Genomic DNA, 16,647 nt, shown 5'->3' with positions numbered 1-16,647 from the left:
CCATTACTGTTGAGCAGGGGTCCAAGGTTGTACAGCAGGTATCCAGAGCTTTCTCATTCTACTTGACTACAACATTATGCTTATTGATTAATAACTCCCCATTTTTTTCCCTCCTCCGGCTGCTGGCAGCCAACACTTCACTCTTTTTCTGAATCTGACTTTTAAAAATAGCTTATATAGGGGGAATCATGCAGTATTTGTCTTTCTGTGACTGACTTTTTCCACTTAGTATTATTATAATGTCCTCAAGATGCATCCGTGCTGTAATGTATTTCTGATTTCTTTATTCTTAAGGAGAATAGCATTCTGTTGTTTGCATGTTCCCCGTTTTCTTTATTCATCCATCCATGGACATTTAGGTCCGCATCCTGACTATGGTGAAGAGTACACAGTGAACATGGAACTGCTCATATCTCTTGGAGATCCTGATTTTAATTCTTTTAATTCTTTGGGATAGATATGCATAAGTGGGGTTGTTGGCTCATATGGTTGTTCTTTGTAAAAAATGTTGCAAGGGATCGCCATACTATGTTCCAGTGCAGCTATACCCTTTTGCGTTCCCGCCAAGAGTATGCAAGAGTTGCAGTTTCTCCGCATCCTCTCCAGCACTTGTTAAGTTTTGCTTTTTGTCTTTATCATAGCCATCTTGACAAGTGTGAGGTGATACCTCATTGTTGTTTGACTTGCATAATAGCTTTTCCATGCCCTTGAAAGATAGAGTCTTCGAGAGAAATATCTTGAACTATGCTTATTTGCAGTTAAGAAATTCATGCCTCAAATAATAAGACAGAAATTTCATATCCACCAGTTGATTACCCATTTAGAAAGCGTCTAAAAAATGCCTTAAAACTTTCATAGGGACTGTTAAAGAGCACATAGGTGAATATTAAGAATATCATATTTAAAGGGATGCTCTCTGCTTTGTACGTCTCAAAGCAAGAATGCCCAAATCCTTACCATGTTAGAATAGAAAACTTGTGACCCTCTGTTTTAGGCTCAGTGCAGATGGAATACTAAGCTGTTCGTGGGAAGTTTCTTCCTGTGTCTTCTAAGAATGTGTTCTGAAAGGTGGAGCTAAACAGCACAGTAAGTGTGGACAGGTTTCCACGTGGATCTTCTCTTATCACAGCTGGGCAAAGACTGAAAATGCATTTATTGGGAGAATTTTCAGTATACACTTTTCAATTTTCTGAACCACATTAAGATTTATTTTTCTTAATAAAAAATAATAATAACATGTCCCTGAAAAAATGAAACCTTTGGAAATTCCGTCTCTCTTTTTTAAAAAAATTATTTAGTACTTACTTATTTCATCTTTGGCTGTGCGGGTCTTCACAGCTGTGCAGGCCTTTCTTGCTGTGGCCAGTGGGGACTGTGCTTCCTTGAGGTTCTCGGGCGTCTTTCTTATTGTGACGCCTTCTCTGTTGCAGAGCAAGACTCCAGCAGTTGTGGCTCCTAGGGTATAGGGCTCAGGCTTAGTAGTTGTGGCACACGGGTTTAGTTGTTCCGCAGCATATGGGATCTTCCCGGCCCAGGGATCAAACCCGTGTCCCCCGCGTTGGCAGGCAGATTCTCATCCCCTGCACCGCCGGGGAAGCCCCCTTCCCTTTCTAACTTCCATCCGTTTAGACGTGTTGTGGATGCGTCATGCAGCTGCTGTGCTGGGAATGAAGAGAAGGGGTCAAGGATGGTGGTCTAGACTGGACACTGTCCGTATATTGCAGCACAGAGCTTAAACCAGAGTAACGTGGGGGCTGGGCCTTCCTGATGCCTTTCTGAAATGAAGATCTGTTTCACTGCTTGAGAGGCTGCCATCCCAGCCATCTTACTTTTACCGAGGGGGACATCTGGAAGCGTAGACAGTGAGTAGAAGCTGCCCAGCTTCAAGCCTCAGTTCTGCCTCCTCCTGACTCAGACCCAGAGCAAGCCCCTTCTCTTTTGTATTCTCAGTTGCACCTCTGAGAAATGGAGCTGATGCCAGGCTGTCATGAGGACTGATAACAGTTAAGCTCTCAGAACACGATGACGTGTAGATGTGCTGCTGCTGCTGCTGAGTCGCTTCAGTCGTGTCCGACTCTGTGCGACCCCATAGACAGCTGCCCACCAGGCTCCCCTGTCCCTGGGATTCTCCAGGCAAGAACACTGGAGTGGGTTGCCATTTCCTTCTCCAATGCATGAAAGTGAAAAGTGAAAGTGAAGTCCCTCAGTCCTGTCTGACTCTTCGCGACCCCATGGACTGCAGCCTACCAGGCTCCTCCGTCCATGGGATTTGCCAGGCAAGAACACTGGAGTGGGGTGCCATTGCCTTCTCTGCTTTGCTATTAACATTTCCAAGAGAATAGTTAAGGGGAAAAGGTTGAACAATGAGACTAGCTGAGGCCCCTTCAATCAGTGTTAACTTGAACACCCGGCTTGAATTCTGTATGTCAGTGGCCCTATTGGGGTGACCCTCTTCCCACACTGAGGTTGGAGTTCCCTTAGAGTTATTACAAAAACTATTTGAAATGAACATAAACATGGTCCCCTTCTGTCTTCCTCTGAAGCTAAAACAAAATACAGTGGGAAAAAAAATATTTTAAAAAATGTCCTGAATGTACAGCTTTTGAAAATAGCATTTCATGTTGCCTTTTTTTTTTTTCTTTTCCTATGCTGAAAGCTGGCTGAAAAAGCTTAATAAAGTGAATTATATCTTCTGGTTATAAGATAAAGACATAAACTAACCTTGTTGAAGATTACGCCTGTTTTAAATACGTACACATATTTTTGTAAAATTCCAATAAAATGCAATTTATTTTTATTTTTTAATGATTTTTATTGTGATAAAAATCACATAATATAAAGCATACTCTTTTAACCGCTTCTAACTGGATAGTTTGGAGAAGCCAATGGCAACCCACTCCAGTGTTCTTGCCTGGAGAATCCCAGGGACTGAGGAGCTGGTAGGCTGCAGTCTATGTGGTCTCACAGAGCTGGACATGACTGAAGCGACTTAGCAGCAGCAGCAGCAACTGGATAGTCCAGTGGCACTAAGTACAGTCACATTGTTGTCCATCTCTCACCATCATCCGTCTCCCAGTTGTTCACTTTCCTAAACTGGAACTCTGTCCCCACTAAACACTAACTCTCCTTTCCCCCTCACCCTGCACCCCTGGGGCGTCTATCATTGTACTTTCTGGTTCTATGGACTTGACTATTCTCGATGTCTCATATAAGTGGAGTCAAACAGTATTTGTCTGCCCTAATGTGTATTGGTTGGAGAAGGAAATGGCAACCCACTCCAGTGTTCTTGCCTGGAGAATCCCAGGGGCGCGGGAGCCTGGTGGGCTGCCATCTATGGGGTCGCACAGAGTCGGACATGACTGAAGCGACTTAGCAGCAGCAGCAGCAGCAATGTGTATTGGAATACACAGAAGGCAGTTTAATAGCTCATCGTATCTCCGGATTTGATGAGGTATCTGTTTTAATACCATGGGAAAGCTGACGTGATCTGTTCCTAGAGCTTAGTCCTCAGAGATGGAAATTGAACGGTAGGGTTGTAAGAAAATGACAAGAGTTCGTCTGAAGGGTCCATAATCCCCAGTGACCCTCCTTCCTGTAATTCTGTACATCTCCTTGGCCTTTCATTTGTTAAATGGCTAACTGCCTTGCTAGAGAAGAAAGAATTTTGTAGTGCCTGGTATACAGCAAGTACTCAATTAAAAAATGCTTTAAATGAGGAGTGAATGACTGAATCTGAACAGCGCTCATCCTAGAGTAATAGTCATCACCTACGTAGCATCTAAAGTCTTTTTTCCTAAAGAACCAAACTCCTTTAACTCTCTTCCCTAGTAACTTCTCTCCTTGAGACAAATAGACCAAAACACACACACTCTACTCAATGGACGGAATTTTCCAAGGGGATAGGAAACTTAAGTCTCAAGTGAAGACATTCAGTGTTTTGATATTAGGATGGGTCTTTTAGAGATAAATGTTGGAAGCCAGGAAAAATAGCATCAAGAGGAAATAATGCATGTGTAGGCAGTGTCGGAAATATAGAGGGTTCACACCATGGGAACTCTGACCACTATTATTTTTGAATTTCCTTCATGTTAGTACAGCTGTGCGGATGCCATGAAGCAGGGTTATGTATTTCCCGGCCCATGGTATGGGCTACCATAGTCCGGGCGACCCCAGCTATGACCTCCTTCCACAGACATACCTGCTCCATCCTCATCGTTAGCCCTTAGCTCCCTCCATCAGCACCTGTGCAAAGGATGCTGAGAATGAATCTGTAGTTTCAAAGTTTCCAGATGCTGAATGAACTCTTTCCAGGGCCTATGGTCCATCCTTCCTGTCCACTCCCCTGCCACACTCTTGGACCCAGAATGACTTTCTCCATCCCATCTCAGTCCTGCCCCACCCAGAGAGTGCCCTTCTGCTCTGATACCTCCTCAGGCTTGAAGGTCTCATCCATGCCAGGCCTCTAGTTCCAAGATCTGGCAGACTGGCTGCAGAGTTCTAGCTGACATGGTGTGGAGAAGAAAAAGGAAGACCCACTGGGGTGGAGCCCACAACCATCAGGGACTCAGACACTGGGATAGAAGTCTAAAATAAAGTCTTAAATAGATTGCCAAGAGTACAAAAAACCCTGTGTTGGGTAATACTTAGGAGGACTTTTTCAGAAATCTGCCTTAGATGATGTAACTCAGCTCTCAGGATCCTTCAGCTATAGGGATCTTGTGTTAGTGATCTCTGGCTTAACCATCTAAGAAGGCATTGACACGTTCTTCTGTTCCCTGGTTAAACCAGAGTTTTCTGTTTGGAGTTTACCTGTTATGTATGGGAATGATTGAGGGCAGAAGGAGAAGAGGGTGACAGAGGATAAAATGGTTGGATGGCATCACCAATTCAGTGGATGCGACCTTGGGCAAACTCCAGGAGGGATAGGGAAGCCTGGCATTCTGCAGTCCATAGGGTCACAGAGAGCTGGACATGACTTGGCAACTGAACAACAGCAATCTCATCACATCCAGTCACTTTTAGATCTTACATTAAAAAACATGTGTTCTTTTTTTCTTCTCTTTTTCCAGAAAGGTAAGTGTGTCTTTATCCAAGTGTCCATGGCTGCCTTAACTAACAGCAACCCTCTGAGCTGTTCCCCAAGGCCCAGCAGCTGACCCCTGCTGCACAGCTGGTTTCACTCCCTGATCCCAGTCCTCCAGGGCTGCTGGGGTCCCCTGTCCTGCTGCTTCCTGCAGGCCCAGTCCTGCTCCCCATTCTGCCCTTCCTGCCCACACCTAAGCCAGGAACACTGGGAGCCTTCAAATTCCATGTCTAGCAAGCGGCTGCAGGGATTTGAAAGTGAACACAAAGGTATCCTTCTGAGGTCTTGAAGAGGCATGTCACTCTGGAATAAACCTGGCCGAGTGTCGCCTCTCACCATCTGTGTGTGTGGCCTGTTTGCAGTCATACGGGGGGAGCAAGTGCCCGTCCAGTGTTCTCGGCGCGTGTTTCCAACCAGCTGTCACAGACGGGGCTTTGGCAGGACAGCTGCAGAAGGAGCTGGCTGGAGGAGTAGGAAGCAGGTGGCAGCGCTGGCCCCCGTATGCCTGTGCTCTCCTTCCAGCGAGCATGGGCCCGGTCTTGGTCTCACAGGGGTCCTGTCACAAAATGCCAAGGGCCAGGGGTCTTAAACAGCAGGACTTTTTTCTCATGGTTCTCGAGACTGAAGTCCAAGATCAAGGTGCTGGGGAGGGGGGTGGTAGGTGTCTTGTGAGACCTCGGTCCTTGGCTGGAGGATGGCTGCCTTCTCACTATAAACTCAGTGGCAGAGAGAGAAAAAGAGAGGAGTCTGATCTCTTCCTCTTCTTATAAGGGCACTAATCCCATCATAAGGGCCTCACCCTCATGACCTCATGTAAACTTCATTCTCTCCCAAAGGCCCCGCCTCCACATGCCATCACGCTGGGACTGGGGCTTCAGTATGTTAACCTGGAGGAGGCATGGTCACTCAGCGTATCACCGATGACTGCGTTCCTCTTGTCAGCCTCCTCCCTCCTTCCCCTCCACCTTGCCCGTCCCGGCTTCTCTCTGTGCACCATGGAAAGGCAGGGAGGCAGGCTCTGGGGGGCCGCAGTAATGGAAGGCTGTGTCTTCTTTTCCTCCAGGAACTCCCCTGATGAGTGCAGCATGGCCAAAGGTGGGAAGATGGTGGGCAGCCCAGACACCGTCGGGATGAACTACAGCAGCTACATGGAGGAGAAGCACATGCCACCCCCAAACATGACCACCAACGAGCGCCGCGTCATCGTCCCCGCAGGTCAGAGGCTCGGCCAGCGGCCCGGGCCTTCCTCGGCCTCCGCTCAGCTCTCTCTTCCTGCCCTTGGCATCGGTCACCCTCAGCTGCCTGCAGGAGTGGTTGTGGATGGACCAGCAGATACTGGTCCACCACGGTGAAGTGTTCACTGCTATGTGTGTGTGTGTGTGTGAGACAGAGAATCCATGCAGAGTGACCTTCCCAAGGAGGACTTGCTTTTCTCTGAGTTTATTTGGTGTTAAATATCTTTCCTTTTATGAAGTGCTACTCAGAATAGAAGGTAGACTTAGCATTTCTTTTCTTACCTGGCATAATTAAAAATTGGGAGCCCTGTATTGTTGGTTATCAAAACTTGAAATTCCAGCCCTCACTGGCTTATGAAAGAGACTCTGAGAGCCTGACTCATTCTTTTCCAGAAGTAATTCTAAACATAATCCAGAACAATAACTCTGGATTTGAGAACCATGCCAGGGACTTATTTATTTAGCAAAACTAAAGGTAGTCGGAAGGATGCCTTAAAACTCCTCGGAGGAAATGTGCTGTATGAAACCGAAAATACCCACCACAACGATAGCAGTGGTGACCACCGGCAGGTCCCGACTCTGGTATTCAGTGAGCGATGCGCAGACACTGAATTTTTGGTGTCATGAGCTCTCAAGCAATACGTAGCATGGTTTGTCACGAGTGCCCTGATGAGGACAGTGACGCTCGGGGAGGTTGGCCTGCAGTTAGTAAGAGGCGAGAGAGAACTTCCGAGGTGGCACACTCGTAAAGAACCCCATCTGCCAGTGCAGGAGGTGTGAGCTCAGCCCCTGGGGCGGGAAGGTCCCCTGGAGAAGGAAATGGCAGCCCACTCCAGTGTTCTTGCCTGGGAATTCCCCTGGACAGAAGAGCCTGGTGGGCTCCACGAGGTGGCACAGAGTTGGATACTTCTTAGCAGCTAAGTGTGAGTTAGAACTCAGACAAGCCCCCCCGCCCCCACTCCTTCATTCTCAAGCCCCTTTCAGTAGCCCCTGGGGGCTCCCTCCATCACCCTCTGCGGCCTTCTGGGCCCCTGGCCTTCTGCCTCAGGAACTGAACTTGCTGTCGCTTTAGCCTGAAACCCTTGGTTCCAGGGAGTTCTGTGATTCATTGGGGCTCTCTAGCCACCCCATCCAGAGGCGGCCCTCTGCCACTCCACCCAGTGACCCTCCACCCCTGCCTGCCTTACTTTCTTTTACTGCCTTTGTTCCCCTCTGTCACCGCAGTGGGATTTTATGTGAAAGTCTTCTTCTCACCTGCCTCCCTTGTGTAAGACCTACAAGGGCCTTGCCTCCATGGCCAAGCCCAGTGCCCGTTGTCCCCTAGGTTCTCCGTGAATGTTAACTGAGGGAAGAATGGACGGAAGGGTGCCTGACCCTCGGGTGGTCCTGCCCAGGACTTTGCTTATGGCTGGAGTCGTAAGAGATGAGCATGGGGGAAACTGGGGCAGACTTGATTCTCCCTTGCCCCGGAGGTGGTGTGTGCATGCTCAGTCACTTTAGTCAAGTCTGACTCTCTGTGACCCTGTGGACTGTAGCCCGCCAGGCTCCTCTGTCCATGGGGTTCTCCAGGCAGGAATAACTGGAGTGGGTTGTCAGGTCCTCCTCCAGGGGATCTTGCCCACCCAGGGACTGAACCAAGTCTCCTGTGTCCCCTGCACTGCAGGTGGGTTGTTTACCACTGGGCCACCAGGGAAGCCCTGTTTCCCCGGTAGGGTAACCTGAATCTCGACATCTATAGGATATTAGTCCCTTTGTGATCTTATATTTACTGGGTTGCTTCAGCTCTCCATCATTCTGGACCACTCAGTGGGAAGTACTAACAGGACCCCAGGGACCCCCTTGTGCTACAGGCATCATTCTCCTGCTCCGTATAGCACAGTGGTTATACAATTTCCCTCCAGAATTAAGACCAGTCCTTCTAGCTGATAATTCTCCTCTGGCAGCTGGGTCAGGGGCCAGAAGAGGTCAAGGGGACCGTCTCCACTGCCAGTTTGAAAGTGAAAGTGTTAGTCACCTCTTTGTGACCCCCAAGGACTGTAGCCTGCCAGGCTCTTCTGTCCATGGGATTTCTCCAGGCAAGAACACTGGAGTGGGTTGCCATTTCCTTCTCCAGCGGATCTTCCTGACCCAGGGATTGAACCCACATCTCCTACGTCTTCTGCCTTGGCAGGTGGGTTCTTTACCACTAACGCCACCTCGGAGTTCACCTCTGTGAGGTTGATGACAAATGAGATCAAATCCCCCCAATGGCGTGATTCCCATCCCCAGCCCTTAGTCTGCACCAGACCACCCCCAGTGGACTTCTGTTTCCACCACCTTCCAAGCAAGAAAGTTCAGAGTGCAAAACACCTGATTTGGGCTCACGAACTGGGTTTCTCTTCAGGATGGTCACTGTGTAGCTTTCAGGAAACTTTATGAAGCTAGTTGGAAGCAGTGAGGTATGAAAGGGCTCAGCCACCCCCGATCCTGAAGCGCACATAAGGCTTTTATAGGGGACAGTGGAGTGAGTCTCACGTGTGCCTCATGGGAAGGACAAAGCTGCTTCTGATGTTTCCAGAAAGGAAGTGGATATTTATGCCGAAGGCATGCATTTGGTTTGGTCATGGCGACTAAGCTACACTCCTGAGAACCATCACTTATTGTTGTGACTTAGAATTGGAGGCATTTCCGGTTGAGTGGGAAAAAAGTATGGAAAGGCGAATGTCCAAGGGGCCCATCCTGGACGCGTGGTACCTAAAGGGGTTGGGAGCATATATGCTCCTGGGGAGGGTGGGTCAGGTAGGGGTGCTGTTGGCTTGGACACTGGCTGGGGCAGAACGGGATGAGGCGAAACCCAGAGGATGTCTGCCTAAGCCCATCTCACCCTTTGCCTTTCTCCTCGAGAATGTGATTTCCTCAGTTTACATGAAACAAAGCCTTCAGTTCTCTAAGATGAGAGACTCGCTCTGAGGAAGGGCTTAACATTGAAGGTACTTATCTGAGATCCACATGGAATCACAGACCCAGGAGCTAAGCCTGCTGCTGTGGCATCCTTTCATCTGACGGGGTCCTATTTCTGTCATGCCAGCAGCAGGCTTTGATGTTGTCAGTATCATTTCTAGTAGGGCCAGACTTGCTTCCTATGTTAAATAAACTGTTTAGAAAATAAGAGAGCCATTTTCATGGGAAAGAGGCAAGAAGCAATTTAATCAAGTCAGGACATCCACCCTTTGTGATTTGTGCGGTTGTTGTTGAGTTGCTAAGTCTTGACCAACTCCCTGCGACCACGCTTTATGATTTGTGCAGTTGTTCAGTTGCTAAGTTATGTCCAGCTCTTTGCAACCCTGCAGACCATGGCCTGCCAGGCTTCCCTGTCCTTCACCATCTCCTAGAGTTTGCTCGTATTTATATTCATTGAGTCAGTGATTCTATCTAACTATCTCATCCTCTGTCACCCACTTCTCCTCCTGCCTTCAATCTTTCCCAGAATCAGGGTCTTTTCCAGTGAGTTGGCTCTTTGCATCAGGTGGCCAGAGTATTGGAGCTTCAGCTTCAGCATCAGTCCTTCCAATGAGTATTCAGAGTTGATTTCCTTTAGGATGGACTGGTTTGTTCTCCTTGTAGTCCAAGGGACTCTCAAGAGTCTTCTCTAGCACCACAGTTCGAAACCATCAATCATTCGGTGCTCAGCCTTCCTTATGGTCCAGCTCTCACATCCATACCTGACTACTGGAGAAACCATAGCCTTGACTGGACAGACCTTCATTGGCCAAGTGCTGTCTCTGTGTAGTAGGTGTTCATTAACTGCCAGCCAGTCGGCTGGAGGCCTGGTTGCACAGATTGGCTCATATCAAGCTTTTGTGTAAAGGCTGTTTCATCCCCTGAAGGAAGCCCTCTTTCAGCTGTCCCCTCCTTCGGTTGCTTCACGCCGAGGCAAGGGCAGTTATTCAGTTAATCGGGTTTGTAAGAGAGCTCACTGTGGCTGCTTTTGCAAGTTGTGAGTCTTGCAGTTATTGGTCAAGCCTCAGGTATGTGTGCTCACACGTAGACACACAGATGAACACACAGACACACTGCTGTGTTGCACAATGCAGAAAATCCCCCGGTGTAAAGACAGCAGGACCTGGGCGCGACAGTATCAGCTGCCCCCTCCATGCCTTCGGCCCCAGCTCTGCGATCCAGGCCCCTCACTAGGACACCTTTTGGGTGTAGAGAGCTCTGCATACTTAGGTAAAATTCTCCAAAGCTGGTTACGACTGGTTCATGTAGTTCCTACTATTTAAGTATATTGATTGGCACTTCTAAATGCAAATCAGAAAGATAGCCCCACCCCCCAAATCCATTATTTACTCCTAAGCACTTTCAGTATCAATCAACTACGTACTGACATTCATGTCCTAGACCTGAAAATGGTCCTGAGAAACGCTGAGCAAGAAGAGTGCTGTGTAGACAGGAGAAGACACAGAAAAAGACATGATCTTTTGGACTCCTGGCCTGGATTCCTCACTTCTAGATGTCCCTGGTTTTGAGACTCACTGTCTCTAACTCAGGCTTCCCAGCTGGCGCTGGTGGTGAGGAACCCACCTGCCAATGCAGGTTAGACGTAAGAGACCTGGGGCTCAATCCCTGGGTCGGGAAGATCCCTTGGAGGAGGGCATGGCAATCCACTCTAGTATTCTTTGTCTGGAGAATCCCAAGGATAGAGTAGCCTGGCAGGCTGCATCTATAAGGATGCACAGAGTCGGACACGACTGAAGCACCTCAGCACACGTGCGTGCGTGCACACACACACACACACACACACACATCGAACTCAGGAGCTTTATAAAAACTCGTCAGATATCCCTAAAGAATAAAAATACTCTCATTGAATATATTTACACTGTTTCCTTCTTTCAGAATGGATTTCAGAAAGATCACACAAATATAAATAAAGGAAAAAGAGAATTCATTTTCAAAGTGAATGGATAGAGAACGTGGACTAAAGTAAGAACTTAACAGGCAGTGAGACCAGGGGTGAGGTTTGTATGTTGATGTACATATTTGGAGAAGGAACTGGCAACCCACTCCAGTATTCTTGCCTGGAGAATCCCACGGGCAGAGGAGCCTGGGGGGGCTTAAGTGCATGGGGTTGCAAAGAGTCGGACACGATTGAAGCGACTTAGCACATATGTATAGATTAACACAAACTTTATATCCTGCAGAGTTGCAAACAGTGGGTGTTATCTGGGTTCAGGCTGTGTGAAGGCAATGCCTTAATCAATACATGCCTCAGTGTCCCCAGGATTCAAGGAAACCATGTGGGGAAGATGGTCCAGCTCTTAATTTTGAGTCTAGAGAAAAATGTGTCCCATGGTTTGTCATTGGAAGGTAACAGGGAAGTCAGATGAAAGCGCTCAGTCAGTAAGGCCAGCAGACACCCCTGAAGCCCTGACTCCCACCTGGTGTCCTGGAAACGCCACTGGCTATGCCTCTCCTTCTCAAGGTGTAGAGATTAGACAATACATCACATGTGCTCTTCCTGTCTACCATCTGTATATACCTGTTGCCTGTATCATCTGTCTTTCCATCTGTCTCTCCATAAATCTGTTGTCTGTCTACCTCTCATTTATCATCTATCTGTCTGTCATCTGTATCTATCTTTCCAGCTCCCTATTTATCTGTCTGCCTGCCTCTCATCTATCCATCATCTATCGCTCTGCCATTGGCATCTATCTGTCTTTCCATCTGTCGGTGTACCCATCACCTGTCTACCTATTATCTGTCTTATGTGGTGTGAGTAGCTGTATATCTAGGTCTGCATCTCACAGGGATCGGCTGTTTCTTGTGTTCACGGTTGCAGGTCAAAGTATCAGTGATGTCACTCTTAATAAGATGAGCCCCAGACAGGGGACCCAGTTCAGTGCCTCTTGTTGGCTCAGCTTAATTTGGAGGTTGACTGGGAGATGTTTCTCCAAGTATGATCAGAACCACCTGCATCAGCGCCACCTGGGAGACTTAGGATGTAAAAGTGCCCACCTCCAAATTTTCGGAATCCAGGGATGGAGTGGAGGATTCTACTTTGTTAGCACATTTTTGGGGGTGATTGTCATGCATTATAGGGTTTGAGGAGCTCTAGACTAGATAGAAGATACTAAATAAATTTTGAGCTTCCCAGGTGGCATAGTGGTAAAGAATCCACCCGGCATTGCAAGAGACACAGGTTCAATCCCTGGTTTGGGGAGATCCCCTGGAATATGAAATGGCAATCCACTCCAGTACTCTTCCCTGGAGAATTCCATGGACAGAGGAGCCTGGTGGGCTACAGTCCCTGGGGCCACAAAGAATTGGATATGACTGAGTGAGCGAGCATGCATACCCACAAATAATCTTGCTTTAATACACTTTCATTTTTTTGAAATAAAGACATCATCTGGGAAAGGGAGTTGGCAAAATAAAGAATTGTCCTAAAGCTTTTCCCTTCAGATGTGTTTTGGGAGTTGTGGTTGGCACGTGTCATTGGTTGACACGATAAATTCTGTAAAGGTCTTGTGTCAAGGTGTTCACTGGGAAATCCAGGGCCACTCAAGGCACAAAGTGCAATGTGAGAGCTGAGGAAGAAGCCCCGCAGCCCTCTGTTCATTGGTGACAGCCCTGAGCTCCATTCAGACCAATCAGATCAAATGTGGTACTTGCCTGTGTTTTACTGTGTTCCCATCAATAGCACAGACAGCTCAGGGACAGCCCAGGAATCTGACTCCTGGGTGTTTCCAGTTCTGCTGCACCGAGGCTGTGACCACAGATGGATGTTCAGAAGCAATGGGTCCTTCTTGCACAGTGGAACTAGTATGTTCTGGGGAACATAGGTTTTGTGCTGTCTGATGAAGCCTTAGCATCAGGGACACTGTCCTTCCATCTGCCGGGTGGCCTCCCGCAGTCATGGTTTAGGTCTTGACAGTGTCCTTGGCGACATGCCAAGCAAGAGGGCTGGCAAAGAGGAAGGCATGGTCTTTACCCACTTTTCTTCAAAGTTGCAAAATGCAACAGAACCTCTGGTTTCAGCAGCTTACATCATTTTGAGATTTCTTCCTTTTTTTTTTGTTTTTTTATTTTTTTTTGTTTTTAGTCTCCAAAATGGGTGCTGAAGAATGGGGCTTTTCAAACACTTCTGTTTTCATTGTCTAAATATTCTCCTTGAGCACAAATGCTCATGGGGGTCAGAAGTCTCAGAGGGAAATAGTTGCCACGTTCGTCTTTGTTTCCCCTGTGTGCTTTTTAAATTTCATTTTTAATTGGAATATAATTGCATAACATTATTGTGTCAGCTTCTGCTCTACAACAGTATGAATCAGCTGTATGTATACGTATATTCCCCTCCCTCCTGAGCCTCCCCACCACCCCATCCCACCCCATCCCACACCTGTAGGCCATCACAGAGCACCGAGCTGAGTTATTCACCTTTTAACAAAGTTCACTTTCTGTATTCATTCACTTATTCATTCACTGAGCACTTGGAATATTCCAGTCACCAAGAATAAAAGCTTTCAGGAGATTTAAAGCCCCCAGTCCTTGGTCCCCAGACACACGTGGCCAGAGCTTCTCCTATCATGTCGTGCTCAGGCCCTCCTTGCCGGGTGACTTCCACTCAGCATGTAAGGTATCCACCGAGTACTTGTTACTCTTGTACTAGTCACAGAGGAAATGACCGAAGCCTGTGAGAAGCAGATAAGACCCGGCTGCCTGAGGTTAAGTCATTCGTGGCGGGGAGAGCATGATTAAGAGCTCAGATGAGTGATTCAGACACGTGTTTCCAAATAGCTGGGGAACACGATGACCGTAAGCATGACCGTGAGGAACAGCTTCCTTTGTCCCCTCGTGATGCGCTTTCCGAAGCCCCGCCACCTCCACCGTTTCCCTCCGCCCTGGCCTCTCCCCAAGCCCTATCTTTCTACTCCTGCTCTGCGCTGTCGTCTCTGTCCTCTCCCAGGCGGTTCCCTCCGATGGAATGTCCTTCTGCTCCCCTGCTAACAAGTCCTTCTCGCTTTTCAAGGCACCTTTGAAATCCACCCTCTCTAAGAAACCACCCTGGATCTTTAGGCACCTTCATTGCTTCTCTGATGACGTCTTAGCAATCCCTTCATCACACTTTATGTGGTTTCGTATTATAGTCTATAGTGCATATGTATACTAGATACAGTGTTTAATTCCATGAAGGGTTTGCTTTGCAGACTAAACTACTGATCATCACGTGAGCCAAACGACTGATCAGTTAGAAACTGGGCATCGATACTAAGGCAGTCGAGCTGCTCAGGTGGCTCAGTTGGGTTGAGTCCTTGGGTCAGGAAGATCTCCTGGAGGAGGAAGGAAATGGTGACCCACTCCAGTATTTTGGCCTGGAGAATCCCATGACAGAGGAGCCTGGCAGGCTACAGTCCATGGAGTTGCAAAGAGCTGGGCACGACTTTGCAACTCAACAGCCACGACTAAGGCAGTTACGAACATTAATGGATAAACCATGAAGGAACAATGCAGCTCTTTTGGCCACAGGCTTGGCCAAGATGCTGTGGCTTAGTTTCTAGAATAGCATTGAGCTTCCTGGTGGCCAACCTAAAAAGATCCATAGGGGAAATAATGTCTTTTTTCAGAAATAAATTTCACAGGAAAGGGCATGTTTTTCCTGGTGCAGAATCCTAAAAGCAGAATAGCTGGACATTATACTTGGGCTTAACTCAGACGCGAGCACCTTCCTTGTGACACCCTCTGTGGACAGAGGGTGTTATGTTAGCAGACAGCTCGGTGCAGACAGAAGGCATATGCCCAGTGTGAGTCTTTGCTGCTCTGGTTTCTTAGAAAGTCAGGATTTTGATTTCTCAAAGTGGCAGAAAGTTCCTATGGCTTGCACAAGACCTTTTCTAAAGATGACATCTCCAAGCTCAGGTTGAAAGTAGATGAATAACAAGCAATGCAAGAAAATACTCTCCAAGTGGCCAACGTTTTATTACAGTGTACTCAGCCATGAAATTAAAAGATGCTTTCTCCTTGGAAGAAAACCTATGACAAACCTAGGCAGTGTATTAAAAAGCAGAGACATCACTTTGCCAACAAAGTCTGTATAGTCAAAGCTATGGTTTTTCCAGTAGTCATATACAGGTGTGAGAGCTGGACCATAAAGAAGGCTAACTGCTGAAGAATTGATTCTTTCAAAATGTGGTGTTGGAGGAGACTCTTGAGAGTCCCTTGGATTGCAAAGAGATCACACCAGTTAATCCTAAAAGAAATCAAGCCTGAATAGTCATTGAAAGGACTGATGCTGAAGCTGAAGCTCCAATACTTTGGCCACCTGATGCAAAGAGCTGACTCACTGGAAAACACCCTGATGTTGGGAAAGATTGGAGACAGGAGGGGAAAGGGATGACAGAGGACAAGATGCTTGGATGGCATCACTGACCCAATGGGCACGAGTTTGAATGAACTCTGGGAAATAGTGAAGGACAGGGAAGCCTGGTGTGCTACAGTCCATGGGGTCAGACACGACTTAGCAACTGAACAACAACAATAATCTTTTTAAAGGTGGTTATTTATAAGCCTGTGTGTTCTATCAGATTGAGAGCATCGTGAGTCGGTGATAATGTCTTTTGCATTCTTTACCACCAGACAAAGCACCAAACTCGTGGCCTGTGTGCAGAAGTCAGTAAGCACGCATCAGTCGAGTTGGTGGGAATCCACCTTTAGTTAGTTGGAATCAGAGGATCACAGGGGATGCATTTGCAAGATTCTTGCTGATCTTCATTCAGCTCTTTATTAGTCAGGGTTCTTCAAAGAAGCAGAACCAGTCTCTCTCTCTTTCTCTCTCTTACCCTCTCCCAGTCTTTACTCAATCTCACAACTCAAAGGCCAAGATCTTTTGGAAGCACCCTCGCAGATTAGCCCAGAAATAATGTTTAATGAAATATCTAGACATCCCACAATCCAGTCAAGTGAACACATACTCTTAACTGTCATTGAAAGTGAAAGTCGCTCAGTCATGTCCATCTCTTTGTGACCCTGTGGACTATATAACCCATGGAATTCTCCAGGCCAGAATACTGGAGTGGGTAGCCTTTCCCTTCTCCACGGAGTCTTCCCAACCCAGGGATCGAACCCAGGTCTCCTGCATTGTGGGTAGATTCTTTACCAGCTGAGCCACCAGGGAAGCCCAAGAATCCTGAGGTGGGTAGCCTATCCCTTCTCCAGTGGATTTTCTCGACCCAGGAATCAAACCAGGGTCTCCTGCGTTCCAGGTGGATTCTTTACCAGCTGAGACACAAGGGAAGCCCTATCTTTAAAGTCTTGTAAAATGTATATATGTATCTGTTTTTGGCTGTGCCGGGT

At 47.5% G+C, this 16,647-nt stretch overlaps 1 protein-coding gene across 11 annotated transcripts in view; it reads left to right on the top strand.

The window, feature by feature from the left end:
* ERG (ETS transcription factor ERG) overlaps positions 1-16,647 on the top strand; it is a 321,571-nt gene that overhangs the window by 263,927 nt on the left and 40,997 nt on the right. For all 11 annotated transcript variants that reach the window (XM_027961764.3, XM_042238489.2, XM_042238507.1 and 8 more), the window contains one exon: positions 6,147-6,298. In XM_027961764.3, the coding sequence (XP_027817565.1) occupies positions 6,147-6,298 (152 nt within the window). The remainder of the gene's footprint in view (positions 1-6,146; positions 6,299-16,647) is intronic.

This window comes from Ovis aries, chromosome 1 (genome assembly GCF_016772045.2).
Source record: "Ovis aries strain OAR_USU_Benz2616 breed Rambouillet chromosome 1, ARS-UI_Ramb_v3.0, whole genome shotgun sequence".
Lineage (NCBI taxonomy): Eukaryota > Metazoa > Chordata > Mammalia > Artiodactyla > Bovidae > Ovis > Ovis aries.
The sequence above is the reverse complement of the archived record's forward strand: the minus strand, read 5'-3'. Positions and strand labels throughout refer to the sequence as shown.